The sequence below is a fragment of the Haemorhous mexicanus genome, chromosome 2 (genome assembly GCF_027477595.1).
Source record: "Haemorhous mexicanus isolate bHaeMex1 chromosome 2, bHaeMex1.pri, whole genome shotgun sequence".
NCBI lineage: Eukaryota > Metazoa > Chordata > Aves > Passeriformes > Fringillidae > Haemorhous > Haemorhous mexicanus.
Window position 1 is genome coordinate 94,092,418 of NC_082342.1, and position 26,966 is coordinate 94,119,383.

The following is a 26,966-nucleotide window of genomic DNA, read 5'->3' on the forward strand; positions in this document are numbered from 1 at the left end:
GCACTTCTCCTTTGCATTCCTCCCTCAGTCCCCTTAGAGATCACACCAGCTTCCTTGGCTTACCGCAGACTCTTTGCCAGCCCTTACCACCCGTCCTTTCCTGGGGCTTCCTTGTCCTACAGTGCCACCGTGGTGTCACTGGGCAGCAGCTGGTCCTTTGGGCCTGAAGCCAGGGCCATTAGTCCTGAGCAGTGAGGAGGAAGATGAGGAACACCAACACCTCTGCCTTCTGCAGAGTATGTAAGCACCAGCCTCACTTCCACGTGGCAGGGATCTGACCCCTCTGTCAGTCACCCTGATGAATCCTCTATTCATCAATAGATAATCTTTTCCCTTCACTTGGACACTCACATTCCAGGGTTTATGTATCTATGAATCCATGACAAATGTAATTAAAAGATTTTATTAAAAATTGACATATTTATACATTTGTACATTCCACATACTGCTGGGTATGTTCACCAATATTAGCACTAAGTCCAAAAGCCTTAACGGTACAAACTTCCATCTGAAGAAATTTACTGCAGGGGAACTTCAATTTTGAAATCAATCATACATTACAGAATGTTATTAACTTTTCTCCTTTTTCCTTAAAAAGTAGCAGCACATTTAACTACCAGTGTTCACAAGGCATAAGCCCCAAAGTGTTGTACAGCAAGAGAAAAATTAATTAGCTAATACAGGCAATAGGAAGAGAGCTCACAATGAAAATGTATTAGTTGCTGTCTGTTATGAACAGCAGGATGTTAATAAAACACTTAGAGTCATGCTGAATAGAGACTGCAGCAAACCAGGAAGAGTTATAAAATAAAAAATTACTTTCTGATAGAACTGTGTTAAACAAAATATTTTTAATATCATTCAGGACAGGAGTCCTGTGAAGAACTGATGTGGTTATAAAGACTCAGCAGTCAGGATAATGCTTGTGTGTTTAAACATGTAATAAAGTTCTCAGAAAACATAGATATACTCCATCCCTAGAACCACCTTTCCACAGCTCACATTAGTAGGGCTTCATGTAGCTGAGTAACAAAGTGACATTTTACTGAAGACAGATCTGCTCAGGAGTCTCCCCAAACCTCTCAAGATTTGTACCCATGTCAGTTAAGTGCTAGAAGAGTGACATTAGTCAGGTAACAAAGGCTGGAAAGCTTCTAAAGATGGGAGCAAGGGGAGGAAAGAGAGAAGTTCTCATTGTAACCTGGACTCCTGTGCACACCTGAGCCACCTCGGTATGGGCTGCCTGAACAAGTTCATAGGTATCTCTGGCGGGCTCTGTGTAACAACCCTCAAAGGCTCCTTGTGCCCTGGCTTTGACAATATTACAGGAAAACTGATCTCAATGTGACAACTTACCCACTTGAAGAAAAGAAATGAAGATGTAGCTGAATTCTTTCTCATGAATATACAGCCACGAATCTTATTTTGAGCAGAGTGCCAGATTCTGAGTAATTTTTTTACTAGGATTTTTCCTCTTATTGACCAAAAGAGAGAAAAACTGCATATGATGACATACACACATCATAGGTAATTTTTACATGAGGGCTGTGGAGATATGAAAGTGTAGAGGAAAGTTTAACAAGTGCTTTTTGTATGTACCATCATCTGTAGCAGTGAATGGCTGAAAAAAAGTCAGAGCTGCAATTTTTCAGTAACTGGGGGCTACATGTTAGACAAACATGCCTTAATATCTCCAGAGGCATCAGTGTGAGAGACTAATCTCATTTATTATGTCCTGGATCATAGACATAATGTCACATTAAAAAAAAATCTGCACTACTGTTTCGGTTTTGACACATGCAAAATTGGAGGAGGCTCATTGGAAAAAGTGAGGGAGATGACTTACAAATAATTTAGCAACAGCTAAATTAAGGATAAATATTCTGGCCAAATCTCCACTCTCCAAGGGCAGGTCTTAGACTCCACATTCCCTAGCTGGAGATAAAAAAATCATATCAAGCTTTAACTCCCAAAAAGCATTTGTTTCCAAACTAGAAGAATGGTCAGAGAAATATTCCTCTTTCCTGCCTCTCCTCCTTCACCTATGCAGTCAGCAATTAATACCCAAATGTGGCTCCTTCCCTGTTCACTCCCTCTGTGCTGCTGCAGCCATAACTTACCAGAGTAGCAAAGCTGGCCCAGGATTTCAGGTACATAAACCAAGAATCGCCAAACTGACAGTGCCAAAACAAAAGAAGGATTGAACTCAGGTTCCCCAGAATGAAGCTCTCTTACCCCAGGGGTGTTCAGTTGTCCCACCTAAGGAAATTTGAATGCAGACCTTTCATAAATTTCCTGGTGACAAAGCCCAGAGCACCACACAGCACTCTGATGTGGGCTGACATCTCCTCTGCTTGGGAATATTTCCAGTTGCTCACGTGCTGGACACACACAGGAAGAGCACTGGCCACCTGCCACCTCCCTGCTGAGCTCTTGCTCTGCCTCAGCCTCACATTGCCTTTCTTTGCTTTTTCCTTTTTCTTACCGTGGGATTTCCACATTAATTCATTCAAATGAGTTCTAGTATAAAATTTAACCAAGCAACAGGTAACAATACATCAATTTTTCCAGTCCACAATTTCAGGGGACTGGGTTTCAAAGAACTAGATGCCCCCAACTTAAATATCAATCACTTTTTTGATTGCAGAAAGCTGGCTTTCATTATTCTGATTTCTGTATTTGTTCTGTGTGTACAATTGCTGGTTTTGCTGCATTTTAGCCAAAGTACATATCTGCAAAAAGATACTGACTATTAATAAAGAATTATTTAATCTTTTATAGACATACTTTTTCTTGCAATAGCAACTGAGAACTTTCCTGAGGTCTGGAATGATATGATTTTTATTCCATTGCAGCAGTAGTTCATCATTCCTAAGTGGGTAAAATTACTCTAAGTCATGGAGAGGGGTCTGGTTTAGTACCTCCTTAGTAAACAGAAAAGAAAGAGCATACTCAGGATGCTGGCAGCAAAAGAAAGTATTTCTTAAGAAATGCATGCTAGTGTACACAAAAGGTTTGCAGGGTCTTTGTAAAGATCACTTCCACTCTAATTAGCAAGTATTTTGAGGACAGGGGACAATGAATTTTCTATACCATTACTGCCACTTGTATACACAATGTTCAAAAGCCATGACTACAAGATAGAGACTCTGCTTATACCAGTGCCACAGCAGAATCACTCGTGCCAGAACTGAGTCAGAAATGCCCACACTCGACTTCTTCTGAAGTGCCTCTCGCTAAATGTGACTTGCATGTCTTAGTACAAAGCACTGCAAAATTCCCTACTCATGCTTTCAAAAATAAATAAAAGTCAGCACAAGTTATACTTTCCTACTTTCAAAATCAGCAAGGAGAATGCTTTAAAGCAAAAAACCTTTGAATCTAAGTACTCCACTCCTCAAGTACAGCTCTGGGACCCACAATACAAGAAAGATGTTGAACGGTTGGAAGGAGTTGAGAGTAAGGCCTCAGTGATGACCACAGGGCTTGTGCACCTCTCCTATGAACACAGGCTGAGAGCTGGGGCTGTTCAGCCTGGAGAGAGGCTCTTGGAAGACCTTATAGCACCTTCCAGAACCCAAAAGGTGACAGCAAGGGAGCTGAAGAGGGACTTTGTACAGATGCATGCAGTGACAGGGCAAAGGGCCCTTAAGCTGAAGGAGGGCAAATTTAGATCAGATATTAGGAAAAAATTCTTTAATGTGAGGGTGGTGAGGCATAGGCACAGGTTGCTCAGGGAAGTTGTGGACAACCCATCCTTGGAAGTGTGCAAGGCCAGGTTGGATGAGGCTTTGAAGAACCTGTTCTAGTGGAAAGTGGGGCTGGAGTGGCAGGTGGGTTGGAGCAAATGATCTTTAAGATCCCTTTCACCCCAAACCATTGTGAGAAGAGATGGATATCATCCAGACGTCATCCTCTTCCCCTGGATGAGGTCTGGCTGCCCCTTCTTGGAGGCAGCTTCCTAAGCCAGCCTTTCTGTACAAGGAGGCTGCATCAGGACAACACTGAGGCCCATGGTGTGACTCTGGGGTGTCCTGCGTGGGGCCAGGACATAGACTCCATGATTCTGATGCATCCCTTCCAACTCAGCTTATTCTGTGATTCTAGAAAGGACCAAGCAGATACTCCATTTTGCTGAAAGCCTCCACTGATTTGGAATTCTGAAACAGGGAGCAACTATACTAACTCAACTGCATGCAGGTCAGTAAGCCTGGTATTTATTAGAGCTTTACAGAATTCAAAGAAATGCTTTCACTTTGCAGTACTTAAGTTTATTTAAAGTTGTCATTTTTTAACCTCTCTTGGGGGAAGCTACATCTTTTAAATCAACTTTAAAATTGTTAAATAGCAATGTGAATACATATGAGGGCAGTTAAGTAAAGGGTTTGTGTTATTTGAAAAATTTTAGTTCACAGAATATTTAGTAGAATATAAAAAACCCAGTACCCCTGTAGTGCACTTTTGTAGATTTCTTACAATTTTATACCTTCTCTCTGTGGTTTTGATTGCACAAAGTCATCCATAAGCACTAAAACCTATTTTTGTGGAGTTCCAACCTGCCTAAGTTATGTTACAGCAAACACTTAGCACATCATCTGTACATTTATGTATCAGCTACATCTTAATCCTCCAAAGAAATGCTAGAATGATAAGATCAATTTATTCAACTGTATGTACAGCATATTTGCATATTAATAAATAAATCAGTATTAAAGTCAGGGCCTCTTCCCCCATATAAAAGCAACTACAGTCTGTCCAGACAAACTTACTTTCTTCTTCCAAGCTCACCTGTGTGATTGAGGTTATTGGTTTGCACTCAGTACATTATAGTAACTGCAGGAGCAGAAACCTAACAGAACAGTGCTTACATTTTAATTCCATATAGAAGGTGGATGGGAGGGAGGTACTAAAAAGTGCATCAAAAGCCAACATTTTGTAGAGCAGAAAAACTGAAGTTGATAATGTGATCCTGTTGAAGATAATCCAGCCCAAAAGAAGACATGCTGCAGCAAGCACTAAAATCGATGCACATCTCTGTCTTCCATAGTAAGCTGCATGATGCCAATCTTGTCCCATCACTCTTCAAGAATTCCAACTCCAATAAATACCATCTTCCCCTCCACAAATTTATCAACACCACAGTCAGTGCAAAGTGACAATTCTTAAAATGACTGTTTGCTTTCACTCTGTAACATTCATCCTCACTGTGAAGAAAAGGCTCATTTTCTCTTAAGAGTTTACTCCTATTCACAGAAGAGCCCGTATTTGCACCTCTCCATGTGCGGTAGTGAATTTTCTTTTCTATCTACATTCATTAGAAATCAAAAAGATAAGTAGCAGTATTTTATATTTACTGGAAGTCTTCCCATTAACCCAAAAACTAGCTGTCCACCTTGATTTATACTTAAAGTAGCTGCACTTTTTTCTTTCCAGCCCACTTTCCATGGGGTATAAGTCATGGGAACTGTGGGAATATTTCAAGTCTGATTGCTGGAGCTGGGAGAGTGATGAGTCACATTGGAGTTGAGATGTCTGTTTGCAGCACAGTGCGTGTGGGCCATACTCCCATTGGGGTATCTTACAAACACAGGCTCGCAGAAAGGGTTTTGGCACACCTGACACACCTTTTTGTCTGAAAGAAGAATCGGGGCTCCTTTTTGTTTAACCTAAAAGAGAGGGGGGAAAAATTCCAAATGTGAATCTAACAAGAAAGGAAGGGAAATGATGGAGCATAATTGCAACTATACCAAATGGATAAAACAAAAACAATTTTAAGAATCTGCTGTGAACTCTAAGCAACACTGCTCTAGCTAGGAGTAGAAGAAAGCTTTACAACTCAATTTACCATTAACAAAATCTACTAATAAGGTTCAATTAATACTAAATGTTGAATAATTATTTAAATAAATTTTGATAGGTGGTACTGTAAAAAAAATTGAATTGAAAATTCTGACACTTCCTCCTAGTGAAAGAAATGCTAACTGACATTTGTTAAAGTTTCTGCAAGAACTTTGTTAATCTGCAAATCCCAGACTCACTTCATATTCATCTCAGAAGCTCACCAAGGTTATTCCTATTTCAAGGCCCCTACTTTCCCTTGTTCTACAGAGAAAACACACAATTAATTTTGAATCTAGTAGTCATGGCAAAAAAAACCCTAATAAATGCCAAAGACATGAAGACAGCTTTTGTACTAATTCTTCAAACTTCTTTTGATTACTGTATATCAAAGGACTCGACTGCAAAGCTTCAAAATGCTTTTATTTAAAAACACCCCAGTGACCTACCTTCTCGTGCTTGTAGATTAAGTTTTCAGCTTGTGCTAACCCAAGTGCCACCTGAGTCATTCTTTTTGTGTGAATGCTTTGTCTCACTGCTCCAGCCAGGAATGGGGAGAGGAGCTGCACCGACCAGCTGTCAGGCAGCACCTGCAAAACCAGACCTGCATCGAATTCTGCAGCGTGGTTATTCAGGAGATCCACTGCAGCCATGACGAGCGCACAGTCCGAAGTGCCTGGAGTTAAATACACTGACAGCAGCAGATGGAAAAGCCTCCGCCTGTACTGCGAGTCTCTGTTCTCAGAGTTCCACATACAGTACTCTTCAGCAGCATGGAAGTCCTTCAACTCATGGACAAGGATATGCAAAGCCTTCTCGTGTTCTTCTAGTTTCCCATATAAAATTGCACTCTCCATATGAAGGTCTGTGCCCTGGATTTTGTCTGTAAAATGAGAAGCAAGGCAATATTTGCTCAGTGGAGGAGACACCTGCTCCCTCTCCCAGCCAATGCAAGTGTAGAGAAGGCAGATGCTTGTAAGTACAGGAATGCTCAGATGTATGGAAACATCTCTAACAAAAGAGCACCATAAAATATAGGACAAAGAAATTACTAAGTAATAGTAACTTATGGTCACTGACACCTTAACTTATGGCCACTGACACCTTTTCAATTCTAGCAGACACTGCTACCATGTACAATAAACTGTAAGATGAAGCTGCAATATTTTTAACCTCTGCTTTTCCCAATATAATAGAAGGACACAGAATAAACTCCATAAAAGACAATAAAAATCCAATAGTACTCCCCATTAAGAAAAGGACACTACAAACCCTTGATCCAGTTTAAAGTTTAAGTGTCAGCAGTAGGCAGGTAGAATGGCAAGTTCATCTGGCACTTCAAAATAAAGTAGAAAATAATCAAATTATTGTAAAAGTGATAAAGATTTGGCAAAGGCCTACGCATGGAAAATACAATGTGTAAAAGGCATGGAAATACAGTGTTTTTCCTCACCAAAATGTTTTGATTATCAGGGAGGAACACACTAGCTTGCACTGATCTCACTTTCATGTAATGTAAGAATTGTCATGTAAGAAATCCTTTATTTTGGAGCATACGGATTTCAAGAGAATAATCCATTTTGCAACTTTTGCCCTGAAAATTTGTTTAAAAACTGACTAAAAGATGAAAAATAACAAGAGTTTCAATGACTGTGCTCTATTTGTACAATATCCATCACATAACATTTTGCTGCCTGAAAAGGCAAGGAAACATTAAACTTTGGCAAATTATTTTAGTTGCTACTCAGCAATTTTTATTTCCACTTACACTGGATTTTTTTCCTCCTGAATTTCAAAAAAAAAAAATTCATTTCACATCTTTCAATTCAATAACAAGACATTTCCCTTTCATCCACTATTCAATCATTCTCCAGCCATAATCCTCCATACGAGAAAATATGTAAACACTTGGCTTGCTTAATTGTACTGTATGTTTGCCTTCCAGTGGATGAAACATTAAAGATAAACCATTATAAGCACTGACCAAGGAAAATATTTAGCTCAACTGCTGCTTGCCTTATACCAACACTAACATATACGTTGCACTTTTCACCTTAAAGATGCTCATATTTTTATTTAACATGAACCCCAGAATGAGTTTCAGGGTTATGGGTAAGTCCTTGGCAATTAGATTCCTTAAAGTTTCACTCAGATTCACTAGAAGCAAGCTGCTTAAAAAATAAAGTTGCAGGTCTCTCCTTTGCAAAAGGTTGTCATGTCATGTCATGTCATGCAAAATTTCCATGCTCATCATTAAAAAGAAGGTTACTATCAAGAAAATTTTATGCAGATATTTGCACTGGCCAATTGATATTTTGTTTCTGGTGCAGTGGCAATCATACCATTGGAGCTATGGACTCCCAAGGACAACACATGCTTTCTAAATTAACCTGTGTTTGTTAGAAATACAGCCTATCAAACAAACACACAGGGAAACCTTAGATCTTTTAGTTTTCTATCCTTGAAAGGACTATTATTTTGTGTCCAGCTGGAAATCACATACAGCATTTATAGCAGATAACATGCAACCTACCTAAAATAAAGCGAATTCTATAAAGATCAGATTTCTGAAGCAGACTGCGAAGTTTCAACAGCAGTTCAGTTGTTTCTGTACAATTATCTGTGGTCACAGATTTTAGCTGAAGTATTGCCTCCAAGTACAAGACAGCTAGATGAGTATGGTACTTTTCTTTCTACAGATGAATAGAACAATGTTAGCTCAGTTTACAAATCTCTTGGCCCCAGCAATAACAGTGATGAATATTTACTTAATTACATAGAAATGTGTTTTAACTTATTTAATTTGAATTAATCACAAAGTTTTTTGTCCATACAGATAGATAACTTAATTCAGAGCAGCCTCACAAACTACATTGTAAATACAGGATTCCTCATAATCAGGTATGTTCTTAGACCTTTTCTATTTTTGCAATGAAATCTGACAAAGCCACCAGAGGTAGAAAAGCACTCTGAAGGCACAGTGCTTTTTTTGTTATCCACTATCCAATATTCATCAAAATAAGCTGATGATCTGACTGTTTTAAACATTCTCACTAAATCCTTCACAATAATCTAGTAATTTTTAAAGACCAAATTGCTTTATAACCCAGCTTTTACTAGCAGGTAGATTTAATTGTAAAGTATTTTCACTAATATTTTACAAGGCACTGTGTTTAACTCAAAAAGTTTGTTTGGAAATATCCCTGACATCAGAGACAAGTACATTCATCAGTCCTGGTGTAACACACCTGCAACACCAATAAGGGTTAACCATGGATCTGATGTGCATTAGAAGATTGTGAATTAGTGCACTGACCATCAGCTCTGCAGAGTTCTTTCACTGTTCATTTCCTTGCTTTATTTCCAGATTGAAGAACTTCTGTGCTTAAAATGTTTCATATCCAAACACAACATTTGGCTGCTTTTATACTGTGCTAAAGCCCCCAAAAGTGTAATACACTGTCACTTAGGACTTGTGAATGCATCTTTTGAGCATTCAAAATCAAGAGTGGTTTGGAATTCTAGTTAGGGGTGCATGATTTAATTTGATTGTTAATTGCTCAAATCTCTCTAGAAAGACAGAATAAAACATTCTCACTTGTAAAACACTGAATCAGCAATTTTAATATATTGTTGCCACAGTGCAGTAGGATCAACCTGTTGCTGATCATTTTTTATGATCTTACCAGAAGAAGATTTGAGCCTCATCAAGTGAGTGAAATAGAAAAGTATGCAATAACCAGATGTAACCCCTTAAGTCTGAGGGAACATAAGCAATTGTTTTGCTATCACAAGCACTGAAAAATTCAAAACAATGAAGGTATCCTCTCCTCATCTTCTACTTTAATCTTAAAAACACTCCTAGCCTACTCTGAGTACACCTGAAAGACTTCATATTAAGCCTATTTCTTCCAAACATTGCCTATTTTCAGCCTTGTTGATTATTATCTGCATTCTAATCCTATGCCTACTTTTAGCGTTCTCACAGAACTCACCTCTATTTTTCTTTCCAATACTAGATGTTCTAGATATTTGACACGTGCTTTAGGATATTTGTTAAGGCAACTGATGATATCATCTGGATTAATGTTGTTTTTTTCCTGTTCTTCCAAAGGCCTTTTAGTGAAAATCTGTACACCAACCTAGAAAGAGTTTATTGCATTTAGGATCATAATGGGAACTTTTTTATTAACAAAATATTTAAAATGAAAAAGGAATAGCACTATTGTTAATACATTATTCAGGAAGATAAACACAAAACCTTGCTCAACACCACAGGATTACACTGCCCTGTGCTTATCTTGATCTCACTCACTCCTATCTGCATACCTCAATTTGTAGTGAATACACTGTCCAGCCTATAAACCTTGGCTTGGGCACAACTTCCAAAAAAAGTACTGAATGGATTTGCACAACAGAACAAGAGACTTCAGCCTTTGCAGCAGGATAGCTCAAATTAGAGACCAGAATGTTCCAATCCTTTTCACATGTGATGATATAGACAGAGCAAGAGACTTCTGTGTTGTGGTGTGAAGTTATATCCTGTCCCTCAGCTGTGACAACTTCCTCCTTCCCTTCCCCCTGCCCTCTTCCTAATTGCTGTCTGTCAAGTTCCACATTCCAGTAAGGGCGTTGCGTGATTGGCAGAAGTTCAAAAGATGCTTCTCAGACCTGGGGTCATTGGCCTGTCCAGGATAGCTCAAATTAGAGACCAGAATGTTCCAATCCTTTTCACATGTGATGATATAGACAGAGCAAGAGACTTCTGTAATTACCAAACCAAAAGCTTAGGAATCTGCCACTGCACAAATAGCTATGCTTAAATTAATATAAATCAGGCAGTGACAAGTTCCAACAGCACAGACTGTCTCATACAGCACCAAACATCACACTTTTTTTTTTTTGGCAGATTTAGTTAATTCTTCTAGCAATGAAATCTTGTCTTGAATGGAGGCTATTTATTCCATGTCCTGGTGTACACAGATATCAACCATCCTCTTTAAAATAAGAGGCAGCAGCAACAGCTGATCTGCCAGGTTATTTATTTATTTATTTATTTTAAGATTTGAAAATTATCTTGCTCAATATAAAGAAGACAAGACATGCTGTATTTTCCATGCCCTAAACTTTGTTTCCAGAATAAAAAGAGGCAATTATCACTAGCACTTACTAATAGAGGGACTTGGATGAATTGAGAAACCTGGAAGTTTTCTTCTGATGATCACTATTTAACTGGCATTAAATATTCTGCACAAGGTCCAATCAGCTATCAAGAAAAACCAACACTAAGGAAAACCCAAACACCACTGCAGGGAAATACTGATATTCTGTTAAAAGTATATCAATCACATACCTCTTCATTTTTTTGTAAAATCCATTCAGAATACTTCCACACTAGCTCTTGGTCTGAGCAGAATGTAAGGAAGTCTACTATGTAGTCATAGAGATCTGAACGTGTAGAATCTTGAATGTCTCCATCAACTATTTTCACCCATAACTGCAATAAAACCACACATATTAAAGTGCTTAAAACATGTACCAGCTCTTCCAGCTCAAAATTTATGTTAGCTATTAAAAGACTTAGTCCAGGACTTGTGAAATTAGAAAGAGTTGACAAGAACCCCAATTGCAAGGAACATTGCTCACTTTTGCCATCACACCCTTCTCTTGCATCTGCCATATTCACCCAATGCCAACCCCATATCATGCGTGCTCTCGTTCTGTGAGTGACTAAAGGAGGTACACTAATCACAAAGAAAGCTTCTATCCAAAGTCCTTTTCTCCAACACATGGTATATTTTTCTTGTGTTCTGTGTGTGCAAGATGAAGAGCAAATGATACAAGCAATTTAGAAGAAAAACTGGTGTTCTGCTTTTCTTTTGTTTTGACTGAAGAACTAAGAGTACCAGGCGATATTATTTTTATATACATTATAATTGGAATTAAAATGTGCTACACCTAGCTGACCAGTTTACCAATAAACCTTGTTTTTTGCAGTATCAAAATTCTTCCAAGATTTCTTGCACATGACAGATGTGTTTTTGTTGCCTTTACCTGTTTTCTTTTCAGGCCATTCTTACTATTTATATTACTGATCTGAATTCATTTGATTGGGTTACTGTGTTTAATGTGTTCAAAAAGCTGCAAAATAAGGCAAACTTAATATACTGGATATGGTCTGAGACACATCAAGAACTTTCTAATTTCTCTAGATGGAGTTTTTCAGACAGGAAGAACGGAATTATTTAATCAGCAGTGTACAGGCCACTGCTAGTATTAGTGACATCAGATGGAAAGTCCCCAAAGGGATTACTAACCATCTGAAACACACAGATCTCACAGAATGTGTTCACTCTTCATCACCAGGCAAGCAAATAAACCCTCAGTTGCTTTCGATGTCTGCCATGAGAATACAATGCTGTTTTGCTGTGTATACAGATCAATCAGCACAGGGCATGCTGCTAGAGTCCCATAAATATATTTTAAAGTGATTGCTTGATTATTTTAGCACTTTTGTCCATCTTTTTGGAGTATAAACATATGTTCTGGTATGTATAGTTTTGCTTTAAAAGATCATACAAGTACCTAAGTAGCTGTCAACTTCAGTAAGCTCTTCAGACTTTTTACATCTAACATATTAATTAATTCAAGGAAGTCTTACCATAAGTTTCAAGTTTCTCATAAACACACATCACAACTTTTCAAACAGCTAAATTAAGACCTCAGATTTTTATCTCAGAGCTAAACCGGTATTTTGGAATGGTTTTCAGGTGACACTAAAAGCTTTATTCTAACCTGAAGTGCTGCAGCATCCTGACCGTTGTAGTGATACAGGAGACCAAGTGCAAAATACCTGTAAAGAAACAGAAGATAATATTAAAATTGCTAGAACTTTCCCACTAATTTCATCATGGATGATTAGCACAAAGTACAACAAATAATGACTTACAATGACACGTACATGGCCTTGTCTACACTTCAACAAGTCTCTCTAGGCTGTTTTTATGAATCAAAGAAGAGAAGTTCTGCCCCAAAAAGTATGTCTCCATCATTCCTGTCCCCAAGATATTTTGAAGTTACCAGATCCAACTTACACAAAGTATGTACCCAATGCCGTTCTGTCAATTTTATGTACAGACATTACACACACCTCCAAGGAACTAGTCCTCCAATAGTTCATCAGCTGTCATTAAATCATATTTTATTATGTGTTTATTTAAAACTCTGTTTTACTATCAGAAACCTTTTTCTTTACTGTGTCATGGAGTCAGATCAGGCAAAGAAGAGCTTTGTACAGTGCAACTACAGAGTGGTTTTTGTGTACTCTAAGAAAAATACAGCCAAGTTCTTTAATGGCTGTCCTCACAGGACAACGTTCTAACATTAATTCAATTCACACTTGCAAAAGTATGCCACGCAAACCACACTTACCAAAAGGTTTTAACAAAAACACTGAAATAAATGAAATCACCCCAAATATAATCACAATAAAGACTCTTCCTCACCACTATAGTTGCTACTATTGCACCAGACAGTTTAAAGCTAAAGAAATTAAAACCAAAATAGATATACTGCATAAGGCTGGAGCTTGTATTTTACACATTTACTATCTAATGTTTCCTGCTTAATAATTAATTTTCTGCCTGCTGGCATTTCTGGTTTTGAAGTGATTTGGAGTCATCTCAAGGAACCTCTTTTTGGTCAATCAGTGGAACATAGAAAGCTTGTAATTCAGAAGAGCTCTTTCCCTGAACAAGCAACTACAATTTTAAAGCCACTAACAGGTTAAAAGCTTTTACCTAAGGTAGCGCATGCTTTAAAGCATCTTTTCATTCTGTCTGTGTATAACTACTGCAGCCATTCCACTCTATCTCAAGGGCAAACATTTAACTTTTTTCTCCCAAACTTGTACCAGTTCTTTATTTTTGTGTTGGATAAAGAAACTTTCATGTAGAATTCTGCATTTACCAGGATAAGACAATGCATTTCCTTTAGATTGTCAAGTAATAGCTTTTCACCAATATTTTTAAATGCTAACAATGTCAATTCAGACTGAATTGTCTTTTGGACAAGTGTAAGCACAGGAACTACAAGTCCTCAAATATATTTTTTGATAAGCCAAGAGCATCTAAGGCAATTTTCCCTCTGATCTAGAAGGTGCAATAATAAAAATATCCACTTACTTTTTGTGTTTTTCCAGCCAGGCAGCACTATCTGTTAAAAGACAGAAGTTCTCTGAAACTAGGAGATCCAGCAGGCTTTCATGATTTGCCTCTGCATAGAGTTTGAGTAAAGCAGTGTCAATATCCTCCTTATAGCCATTTGCAACCTCAGTGCTGCGGACTTCATTCAAGTAACTCATGAGGAATCGTTTGCATTTTGTCATCTTCTCCTGGTCCCCTTGGGTCAGCTGGTTCAGGTCCGCGTACTCGTGCAGAGGGGGATGAGACCGGATAAATGAAGAGGAAGTAGGCAACAGGAAAGGGTACAGAGAGATCAGCTCCCGGACATCAAGCTGGCCGCTTCTGCAATTACAGTGTCAAACTAGATGAAGCAAAAAGAAAGAAAAAGTATACATAGGCACAAAAAAATGTGTGCTCACATATGCTTAGTCAGGACACTAGCATGTAGGCAGTTTCTGAAATCTTTTTTGCTATATCTTTAGGGGAGGGGCCGTGTGAGTTTGCTTTCTGGAGGGGCCCCCTTTGGAGGTTTTCTCCCAAATCTGCCCTAAACCAGGACAAAAATGCCCTAGGGTAACGTTATGAGGCTTGTATCCCCAGTTGTCTGTTCTGTTTATGCTGGATATTACGTTCTGTGCCTTCAAGACTGGCTCTGAATAGCAAATTTGTGTTTTGTTATCAGCCTGCTTATTCCCCCACAGTTGGCGCAGTACACAGTGCTGCTTTTGCTTTTTGCTCTTGCTTTTGCTCCTGCTTTTGCTTGTTAGTTTAGCTAGGCAGTCTGAATTTTCTTCTTCCTCCTCTAGACATTGAAAGCTCTGAGAATTCAGAGACTGGCCAGCCTTTTGCTTTTAAGCTTCCGCAGCTGTTCTCTGGCATATACAAAAATCAGCTGAACAGCCCTACAGCAGTCCTAGGACTGCCCTAGACTTCATCCATACATTATGGGAGCTAGTCTTCTGTTGGCAGCAACAATCAAGAAAAAAAAAAAAGGCAAAAAAAAAAAAAAAAGGAAAAGTGAACCCTTTCAGGCAAGCCACAAAGACTGTGTCAGTGTAATTCTGGAGACAACAGCAACTTCCTGTACAAAACTAAAGCTTTTAGAACATGTGTATGCATGTTGAAAACATTTTCCCCAACCCTGAAAAGCACCAGATTCCTCACTTGGCTCTTGTCTTAGAGAGGTTCTGTAAGCAAACCATGGATACTAATTATGCATCCATTTAACCAATAAGTCTGTTGTACAGGCAGAGGCCTTGGATGTACATCTATGGGGGCTCCTCTAGAGTGGCTTTTCCACTTCAGGTGTGAAGGACACCCTACACTTTTATTGAGCAGTGAGTTGTAACATAGATATGCCACAAAAACATTTTTCTTTCAGCCTAGATTGAAATTCCTCAAGCTTTTAAAGAATGCATGTTGTGACAGAAGAATTTTTTTTTTCCCCCCACATGGCAAACAATCCCTAATTTTCACAGCTAGAGTGAACCCTCTTTCCAGGCCTTGCTTTAGAAGAACAGCAAGAAATATCTGATGCTTTAAAATAATATATCCTGATATTATAAAATATCAGGATATTCTATAATATTTTATTTCACTGTCAAAGTTTTTATTCAGAATTCATGTTTAAAAATTAACATTACTGAACTGCAGGAAATTTTGTTGCTGGAAAAAAAAATCTAAATTAACTTGACAGTTCTCTAAAAGAAGCCCTGTTTAGTTATTTTGTTGCAAAAACTTTTTAAAAACAATTCTTATCTACCTGGTGATCAGCCAACTCAAAGACTTTCTCTTCACAACTTTGATTGGAATGAATTCCAAAAAGAAACAAATGATAACACAGAATTAGAAAAGCAGCATATTTCTACAGGCAATAAAGTGTGAAAGATCATCATAAACAGGCTCATCCCTTCACTACAGGCATGCCCTGCATCGTTCACTTCTTGCCAGAGACACAATTCCAAAACCATCCAGGAAATATGAACTAGTAGGAGCAATCACCACAACAATTCCCATTTAGAACTTTCTTTTCAAGTTAATACAGTCCCTTGGCTACAAAAATCTATACCAGAAGAAGGAAATTCTGGGATAAAGCTGAAACAGCAAATTTAACAGCAGCATCCTCTCTTCTAGAACCTAGTGACTGCAAAGCACAGGAGCAGCAACCTAGACAATAGAGAAGAACCACAACAGACAAAATTGGGAAGCCTTCCCGTGAAGAGAGGTTTGTACAGCCAGTTTTCCCAATTCCTATAGAGAACTCCTACTACCTAAAGCCCAGCTCCACACTAGAAAGACCCACCTCTAACAGAGGGTAAAGCACTCAGGTCTACTTCACAGATTTCTTCAGTTGAAATTTCTTTTAATCCTTCTTTTGGGATTTGGCTTTGAAATTCTTAGATCTACATTATGATAAGAGGCAAAATAACCCAGAAGTAGCAAGTTCTGTCAGTAGCATGACCTGACGGTTCCAAGAATATTTGGGTTTTCAGTAGGAACTTATCACAGTAACCTAACTGCAATTTTAGCTACTGCAACTACTCTAAAATTTCAAGTCCTGAGATTAAATATATTATATGAGATGCATTACACTAGAAAATTAATCCTATTTGAAGAAAGAGTTTTTTTTTCCCCTCCAATCCAAATGAATCTTCCCTGATTTGTTTTAGAACAAAAGTCAACCCATAATTTTAATAACATCCACAGGCTGCTCAAAATTTGTGCAGAAAAAAGGAGTCTTAATAAATCTGGAGAAATTCAAATATAAACATCGATTCCCTTGCTAGCTATGCTGTCAAGTATTTGGAGATGGCCCTAAGCTTGAGTTGGAGACTATGATCATTGAAATAGAGGATGTTAAAAAATGTTATATTTATTATGCCACTTTTAATAAGTTTCAAAACCTTTTCCAACTTCTACAGTAGTTTCTGAGTCCTTTCATCTTACCACCCATCTTCCTACATAAGGAAGTAGGCATCTACCTTACCTCTGACTTCACAGATTCTGGCCTCAATGATGATCTGTTTCCAAAAGGAGAATCCACTTTAAACTTTGGCTAGCCCTGAGCCTGGGTTGTGAATCACCTGTGGTTCTGTCAGCAGGTCAGACTCAAGTTTAGCTGTACAGTTTTGATCTCCCCACAGCAGTGCCAAGCAGCAATCAAGCAGCCTCCTTTAGAGCACTACATTATCCACCAGCTTCCTCAGAAAAAGAGCAAATACTAAACAATGACCCCACCTGCACAAATGGGCTAACATTCAGCTCAAGGCTTATGGCCTCTGGGATTTGTGGATGTCTTGTGGACCTTTCTATCACATCTGGACAAAACTCTTTTAGAGCAGTTACAAAGGATCTCATCTCTTTTGAAAAACACATCTGAGCCTTCAGCTTCTAACATTTCAGGCTCAGCAAAACACAGATCACACAGTAGAAAACAAACTCTTGAGACATCAGAGACATCAGTATTGTGAGGTAACTTCCCTTTGAGCAATTCTCAATTAATTCTCTTTGGGCTTCATATATATAAACAATGCAACAAGAAGAATCTACAAGTTTTCAGGAAATTTAGACCTAAATTCAGACCCTTATATCTACAGGTATCAGAGATGCCAAATAAGCCTACAGTGGTAACTGTTTTGCCTAAATCCCACTGCATTGGAAGCTTATATTCTTGAATCACATTTAAGATGCAAAACCCACATCATTCCTACTTTTTATTTCTCCAGGTACAAGTACCAGCAATTTTTTTAACCTTTTCAGTGTAGGAGAACTTATACCTAAATTCTCTCTATAGGCTTTCCAAGGTGAGAAATCCTGTGCAAAGAGTGAACATTTTTATTTGTTAAAAAGAGTAAAGTTTAGAAAAATTCCAGTATCCAATGGGTCAGAAGGCAAGCAATATCTAACCAGTAAACACTGAAGAGAACTGGTTTCCCTATGACAGCTACCAAACACGGTAGCTGCAAGGCATGGAAAATTCAGCAAATGACCTCCTATAAAGCACTGTTTGGTATAACCCTAATGATAGCAACATGAAATAGCATAACTATAAATCACAACTGCATAACACAATCACAATTCTGTTATTGCTTATAACAGAATTGGTCAGACCAAAGAAGCCCTACTGTTACTTCTCACTCAGTTTTAAGGCTAATGAATCTAGCTGAAGAAAATTATGCTCCTTATGTTTGAACTATGAATTTAAGCACAAGATAGAACTGTTTCTTGACAAGGTTATCCAAGAAGGGTAATAATGCAAGAAAATGAAGACTTTTAATCCTGTATAATTCGCCCTGCTAAGCTGTAACTGTCAGATATTTTCCAAGTAGCGAGACAATCTCACTTCATATTTAGCCAGAAGCAGGCCCACACATCACACCAAGATCTCTGAGGCACTGCTGCTACCCTGTTTCACTGCTTAACACCCTCTATTCCTCAGATAGGTACCAAGTTTCCCTTTGACATTAAGACTGAAGTGATTTCTAAGACAAGGTTGAAACATCTGCAGAGCAATGCACTGGGATGGGAGGAAGCTTCACAGATAGCCTCTTTTCATAGACTGCCACTATCTTTCCCATTTTGCCTGTGAGCATCAGTAAGTTTAAAATTAACAAGATTGATTGAGACCGTACCAGGGCACATGCAGCTGTTACTCTAACTCAGTGTGCCCACCAGGGCTGAAAATCAAGGAACCTGATTACCATAGCAAGCTTTTTCAGAGTCACCAAAATGATCTGCTTAGCTTATGTATGGCTGGACAGAAGAAAAGCACAGAAACTTTTTCTGGCTTTTTACCCTGAGCAGACATCAGCAATTCATTCATCAGCAGAACTGTTGTTCTGCTTTGGAGTTGCAGCTTTTAGAGGAAAAGAACACGTGGGATGTTGCCTGAGCTGCAAAAGTTGTGGCTGGACAGCACATTTTCTCATGAAGCATGTTTGTTTCTACAGAGGAGCTCCCATAATTCTATTAATTAAAGCTTATTTGTCAGATGGTCTGATAGTTGGATGGAGAATGCTTAAACAATCCTGGCTCCTTCCATAAGGTGGTAGAACCCCTCACAGGAAACATTTCCCTCATTTCACTGCTCTTAAAATATTCTTAGCTATGCACCACTTGTACTTCTGCTTCAGATACACAACCCAGAGGTCAGATACACAAGTGTCTGAAAGATAAGGGTGGAGAAAGACTGCAAGTTTCTCACTAACAACAATAGTTACTAGGTGACAGAGGAAGTGGTTGTGGCCAGAACAAATTGTCTCTAAATGCTGTTCAGGCCTTTTCTGTCATTCCCTCATCTTCACTCAGCGTACACACTCATCCAAGCTCAGTGTCTCTCACCATACTGGTGAGCAGGAAGGAAAATAGCAAAGTCCCTCACCAATAGCAGCATTCTTCAAAGCTTTACTTTCCTCAATGCATTTCCATAAATCCAAGGACAACTTTTTTCCTACACTGTAAATATGCTTACGGTATACTGAAAATTGTCTAACCTTAATCCTATTCCATAGACTCTAAACTGATTTAAAGTGAATTTCAGCAGATAACAAGGAGAGTTGTTTTATGTGGTCAGCATGCATTCCACTAACTACAGATAGTGCTGCATCACAGAATGAGGCATGGCTAGCAGAAATGAAATTATCAGGTAGAATAAAGATAACAAGCAGCATTTTCTGAATGAAAGTGGAATATCAAGGTCAATTTATAAACAAGTGACTGCTGAAATGGCTAAATTGGCAAGGTTAGTACAGACTTCAAGAACAAATCTGTCTTCTGGGAGAGGTCTAGCAGAACAAGTGCTAAAGCAAATTCAGTACCAATATCCTAATAAAAAATAGTGCAATTGTGTCAATAATATTTAAATTGTAACTAATGTTTAAGTTATACCTTTTGTTAAAAGTATTTAAAAAAGAAAAGAACAAAGCAATGTTCACGCTGTAAATCACAGCACAGATTCGGTGATAAAGCCTTGACCTTCATGGGCATAAGGTAAAAAAAATCTCCATACATACAAATATATACTCAAATGTACTCCATACTCAAATTCTTAGTGTTACTATGTGTTAGCATCCCAAAATATATCAGTTGCATTAACTCTTCAGCTAAAAAGGCTTTTCAATGTTACTCGGCTCTTAACCCCAACTAAACCATTTTATTATAGTGAGCTCACATCTACATCAAAAAACATTCAAGCAACTAAGTTTTTCAAACCAAGAACACTAACTCCTTATTTAAAGAAGGTAAATGATTAAATTTCTTGTCACACAATTACCTGAAGAGTTCTTTTGCTTCAAGGAACTGAAGCTGTGCAAACTGTATAAAACCTGCTTGCTGCAGGATGCGTTTGTACATTACCTATAAAAAAGAAGGAGGGGGAAAAAAAGGTTTATTATATTTGTATTTATGTAGTGCTAGTTACTACTGCAATAGCTACCTGCCAAAAAACACCAAACAAATGATCTTCAGCCACACCTGACAAGTCACAAGCAAAATAAACCTTGCTCCTCTACATTTTAAATTATGTACTTGGGCAGCCCCTGACTCATTTCCTACACAAATGTGTGTGAACACAATACTGCTCATGAGTACTTACTAAAAGCAAAGTCAACAAACAGCAAGTTTAAGTTTTCTTGTTCAAATAATAACTTAACTGACATCACACTGACTTGCTTCAAGTTTTTCTTGAGTTAATTGCAAACATAAAAGCCAATGGTTATCTCTGAAGATCCCCACGATTCAGTAAGTGCAAAAAATAAAGATGGGCCCACTTAACCACACACAGCCACTTTCTTCCTGTCTCATCAATCTGCTGCAAAACTGCTGGCAACTCTTATATTTTCATCCCCAGCTGATGGCCATATTTTTGACTTGCTGCCAGTTTTCCTACTTTGATTTTTTTTAAAAAATAAAAAATTCTTCCAAAACAGCTCAACCTATCTAATATATACATTATGCAATGTACCACAAAAATATAGTTAAAGACCAAGTAAACCATAATATGGAAAGTTATTTGTTATCAAACTTTACTGTTAAGGTCACACCTAGACAAAAAAGCATTTAAATGAAGCTCAGTAGAAAGAGAACACAGAAACTACTTTAAATGATAGGTAGGTATTAAATCTGAATGGTCAACCAACTACCAATTACAAGATTAAATTAAATCCTTGTGCTCAGAATATTTCCAACAGCAAAAGAGAAGTCCTAAAAGCAAGGAACCTAAACTATGCTCTGCAGAGCATTCCCATTTGTGACAAAACTGGTACTTTGGCAAATACACCCAGCTACCTTCTCATGTCCTCAGTTTTTCCCTTAGATTTGCTCATGAATACACAGCTTTCTAATGTTTCACACTGTACATGAAGGCTGGTACTAATAACCAGACTTAAAAAAACATTTTCAATAAAAATACCCAGAGAAACTACAGTACAATAGGAATGTACTCCAGGAAGGAATTGCTGAAGAGCACCAAGCCTCAAGTACAGTGGACTGATTCTCTGATGATTTTTCACCTCGATTAAAGGTTATGGATTTACCAACAAAAAAGCTTGGCTTCAGTCCACTTAGTTTGTGCATGCTTTACTAATGGTTTGTCTAATGGAAATATTTAATCTCTGTTGTTAGCAAGTCTCTAAAATGCTTTGTAAGGCTGTGGGCCTTTTCTTACCTCCCCAGTGTATAGGAGAAAAGAGGAAACAGAGTAATGTTATCAGGCACCGTTTTTCAGACAAATATAACAATATAATATTAAACAAACAATACTTCATGACATCTTTATATTAACTAATGCTTTACACTCAATGTAATGATTAAAAATAGAGTTAACTAAAGCTAAAAGAGAATTTAATTAGCTACAAAGTAAAATTTCTCTAGGGAATTGACTCACAAAATATCCAGAATATTTTGGATTTCTGACAGTGTTTTTACACCACTACACAGTAATCTGTGAACCAATGAATACCTACCTGGTCACCTTGCTAATGACACCGCTCAAGGATTAAAGTCTGCAAATATTTGCATCTCATGGCAGCACAAAAATGTTAAAATCCAGCCTGACTTTCCAGCGAAAGACTTCTTACCCCACTGACTAGTATCAAAAGTAGATAGGCTGGCAATTTCACCCCCACAAAGCCTGTTTTCAATTTTTGCAATAGAGAGATCACTAAAATGTACATATTTAGTTGATTATGATTTTGTAATAAAGTTTGAATTAATTTCACTGAAATCACTGCTTTAATTGCAGAACTTAGTCTGTACAGCATCTTTTTAACAAAAAGTGGAAAAAAGTTCATTGATAGTGTAACTATAGGCTGAAGGAACCAGTTTTAAATTTGAACTGATAAAGTGATATTCACTTTCATTTAAATGTTGACATAATCTTCAATTCTCCTCTAAAGACAGGCAACAAAAAATTGTAGAATATCTACAGACAGACACTTTCTGAAGTTCTTTAAGATGCAATGATGAGATGGGCAGTATCCAGGTAGATTTTTAACTGACAATATAAAAACTAGATATTAAGCTGTCCTAGAATAGAGATTATGGAGAAAAACAGAACAGATTATGGAAAATCCAAAACTCCATTTCTCACAGATTTTTAAGAATGGGCTAGACCTACATGTCAAACACACACAGTAAAAATTCTGTTTATGACAGGAAAAAAACCTTCAGTTCTTCCAGATCTGTTTGTCAGATCTGGAACTGGCTTCTTTTAAAAAAGGTACTAAGTTACATCCAGTCAAAATTCTTCAGAAATTATAAAGGACTAAAAAATGTATTGAACCACCACAGGACTTGCAATTCTTTAGGCAAATTCTGCAGTGTTGACTGAAGCTACTTTTGACCAGTAGCTACAAAAACATTACATAAGTTTTGTATTCATTCATATCTGAAAAAGCAATAGGAAAAAGAAAGATGACTGCTGAAGCTGTGATTGCTGTAGTGAAGTTTTAATTCTCTCAACTGCTAAAAAAATTCTTTCTAAAATGGTCAGAATTACCAACTACATTGTCCAAAGGAATTTTTCTAGAAAGCCACTTTGTCTTTTGGTCAGATTTGGGTGCAGTTAATATGTTTTTTAAATGAAAAAGAATTAGGAAGGAAAAAAGAAAAAAAAAAAAAAAAAAGAGAGAGATACCTATGCAAGATGTGTGTCAATCTAACCAAGGTCTTCACTACCATCAACCATGATTTCTGCAAACGTCAGCTGTCCTGAAAAATTAATAAGTAGTATTCAGTTATTTCATGGTAGCATGGTAGAAAGGCCTTTGTAATCTATCAAAAATTATATCCAGCAGAGATATCCATCTCCTTGGAGCACTATTGCTTAGCATTTTTTACCTAGCAGGAATTCCTGATGCTCAAAAACAAAAAAATTTTCATGTTACAGCTGAGCTAAATTTGCAGTCTGAGGGAACCACAAGTCAAATAACAGGTTAGAGCTTCTAAGAAGACCTACTACTTTTCAATAACTAAATACTGACTGTACAAATCATTCTGAGAGTACAGTACTTCATTGCTGCTATTCCACCACCACTCTGTATTACCAGCATATACAGATAAATGTTCATGCTGTTATACAGAGGGAGAGCATGCACCCATGTATGCAAGCAGTGACAAAGTACTGAACTGTAGGGAAAAACCCCTATGTCCTCAAAATTGCCCTGCAGTGCTCTGGGTTCAAGGGACACATAAGATGGCATCAGCCATTGAAAACTACATCATGTGACAAAGGGTACACTGTACTTCATGAACCACACAATAATAATCACTATCATGTATGAATAGATTATAGTGGCTGGATCAAGTGCTTTAATGCCAACCCTATGCACTCCATCCTACTGCTAGTACAAAATGACAAAACAATGCCTTTGAAGTGTGAGCTGCTCAGGATTCAGTAATGCTTGCAAACAGATACCAGAAGATACCTATTAGAAAATACCAATTTTCTAACAGATATGACAGCTATCTGAGGATAGCTCTCAAAAAGGAGTTAGAAATGAGTGACTGTGTGGTCAGTTAAAATATATCAAAGAAATGCTGCAAAAACTTATGTAAGGTGTGCAATTTGGTTGAGATCCATCAGACTTACATTACACAAGACTACAGCAAAGAAAGACTGATGTGCCCGTAACAAACCTGTAATGACAATATCAGGTATAGAGTCCCCTTGGAAAGCAAACTCAACATGTTACATTTCCAGTTATAGACAAGCTCTGAAAAACTGAAGTAATGTCTCAACAATGAGGCCAAGCTGAGTCACTTTAGTAGGAGTCAGTGGGGAACTCCATCAATTCAAGAGTTTTATAATTGGTTAATATCAATTTGCAAATATACTCCAGAAACAGAACAGCTATTTTGCTAGCTGTAGCATTGAGTTAAAATAGTGAATACCCTTAAAAGCACACTAAGTTAGAAAGAACTTCCAATATCCTAGGAAATTAATTTCAGGAAGACCAACCCTGCACACTTAAGATATTTGTGAAAAGAACGTAACATATTTTAAAGGCTGAAAAATTCTTAATGCAAGAAAACTGAGGAGAAATGAGATTCCACATAATGTATTTTAGATAATGAATTGTAGCTCATCCAGTGGCAAAACACAGAAAATCATTCCCACACTAAACCTATATGAACTGTAAAGAAATAATTGGAAAATCATAGATCATCACACATAGAAGACATTAATTACATTATGTATCCTACCCTCCCAGAGAGATTTTTGTTTGCTTCTTTAAACAGATTAGAAGGGAAAAGTAGGAAGTGAAGATGCAAAGCGAAACATGCTGGAAAACTGAACTCTGTAGCTGCCTAAATACTTTCAAGCTTCAAGTACTTTCAGGGAGTTGGACCTTCACAAAAGGATGGGAATACTTTTCTCGATGAGCTTTTTAGTTCCAGCAGTCTCCCAGATGCTCATTTAAGAGAGGAGTTAAGGATCAAAATGAAAGCTGATACAAGTTTCATTTAATGATTGCCTTTTGGGCCTTGACTGAAACTGAAATGAAAAGGAATTAGCAGCTTCTTGAAATTTAAAAAACAAAAAAGATCCTGACAGCCAGAACAGTTTTGAACCACTGCAATCCTGTATCTTCCAGAGTCACGTACACCTTTCTAAACAAACCAAAAGTAACATAACTGTTTTAATGGCAACAAAATGCTCCAAAGTATATTAAAAAAAGGAAAACCACAGATTTTCTGCAGGTTACAGATCAAATTTTGCTTTTACAATAGGAAAGAAACTAAGTCAAATATTCATTCACCTACTCCATGAGTAGAGATGCCATGATGCTTTTTACAAGTCTCTAAATAGGAGAAAATACAGTAGAATATGTGTGGCAATATAAATCCAGGGTAGAAGGGAATGAGTACAAATCTTTAATCAACACTGTAATCAAAGAGTTTAAGACACTGCGCCACACAAAAACATTTAAATCCGAGTTACACAGCACTACAAGCACTACTTGTAAGAGCTTGAAGCAAGATGCATTTGCTTAAGATTCCCCATCACCTAACTTTGAAGTTAAGTGCTACTGTGGAGTTTAGGATATGGTGAGAATCTTTGATAAAAAAAGTAAAATTTCAAAATTCTAATTTGAAATAAAGAATACATTTTTAAACAGCAATAGCAAATAATAACTGAATCTAGTACCAAGGAAGCATTCATTGGATTTTCTGCCACTAGATTTCTGGTTTTGCTTTGTTTTCAATTCTCTCAAGTTACACAGTTGAAAAAATTCAACAAAACCCCAAAAGAACAACAGCATTCAACTCTGCCAAAGTTACAGCTTCTACAAGTACAAAACAATTTAGCAGAGTGCCTGTTTCCTCAGGCTGAAATCATAAAAGGTATTACAACTTCTCTACAACATAAATTCCTCCCACACATTCTCCAATCACTTGACCAATGGAATACATGTCCCTACTGTGAAATTTCTGTTTTCATGAAAATTAAAGGAAGGACAAACCTGAAATTTCTCTTTTGGAATATTCCTTCGAGCTCCTTTTGCTAGAACAAGGGCTTCTTCCACTCTGTGGCTAGCTAAAAGATCCTGAATCTGTTTTTCCAAAGGTAGTGGCACCAAGATATACACACCCTTGTTAGTAGCAACAATCACCTTTCCTGGACAGAACAAACAGATATATTCAATTTGCAGCCTCTACAGGAAAAAGCAATTTCAGAAATAAACTTTAAAATACACATAAATAAATATTTAAGACATAAGAACTTAAACAGGGTTCAAGTCCCAAAAGTGACCTTTGCTGCTACCACATTTACTCAATAGTATGGTTTACCTATGAATTCCACCTCAGAATTAGAGAGATATTGGTAAATTTATTTAGAGCAGATGTTGTTCCACTCAAAGTAAGAAAAATTGGCTAGAGTCACTCATGATGAACTAAGCTGATAAGGCCACTGAAATTATTGTCCAGATTCCAGAGAGTAGGAACTTTTAACCAACAGGTATTCCCCCAGGCTTATATTTGAAAATTTTAAGCCATACATCAAATCTAGCAAGAAATATACAGTTCACAGTGCTAGAGTTTGTAGTTTTTCTGGAAAAAAAATTAGTAGCATAGTATATTCCACACTTAAGTGTTCTCAAATGAAGAACAGATCAATAGAAATTTTTGCACTTTTCCGGTTACCAATTCTATGTGAAAGACCCAATTTTAAACCTCTTACACAGATATTTTAAAAATTATTTTTATTTTGTATTCTTTTCTAATATGTAAGAATCTTGTCAGGATAGTCAATGGACAAATACCTGTAGATCACAATTACTGAGTTGTAGCATTAAATTAACAGGGCTCCTTTGAAAGAAATAATCAAGTTACAAAAAAAAGCTCTAACTCCATAGCCTCCTACCCAAAAATTAACTTGACAATTACAGCACATTTAATGAGCATACATTTTGTTAGAAGCTTGGAATTTTGAATTACTGAAGT

General features: G+C 37.4%; 1 protein-coding gene across 2 annotated transcripts in view; it reads right to left on the reverse strand.

The window, feature by feature from the left end:
- Nucleotides 1–387: 387 nt before the first annotated feature.
- TGFBRAP1 (transforming growth factor beta receptor associated protein 1) overlaps nt 388–26,966 on the reverse strand; it is a 37,216-nt gene continuing 10,637 nt past the window's right edge. For both annotated transcript variants that reach the window (XM_059839571.1, XM_059839570.1), the window contains exons 4-12: nt 25,985–26,139; nt 20,293–20,375; nt 14,022–14,363; nt 12,634–12,691; nt 11,192–11,335; nt 9,834–9,980; nt 8,372–8,531; nt 6,288–6,721; nt 388–5,666 (exon numbers count right to left, since the gene is read on the reverse strand). In XM_059839571.1, coding sequence (XP_059695554.1) covers nt 5,478–5,666; nt 6,288–6,721; nt 8,372–8,531; nt 9,834–9,980; nt 11,192–11,335; nt 12,634–12,691; nt 14,022–14,363; nt 20,293–20,375; nt 25,985–26,139 — 1,712 coding nt within the window. In that variant the 3' untranslated portion in view covers nt 388–5,477. The remainder of the gene's footprint in view (nt 5,667–6,287; nt 6,722–8,371; nt 8,532–9,833; nt 9,981–11,191; nt 11,336–12,633; nt 12,692–14,021; nt 14,364–20,292; nt 20,376–25,984; nt 26,140–26,966) is intronic.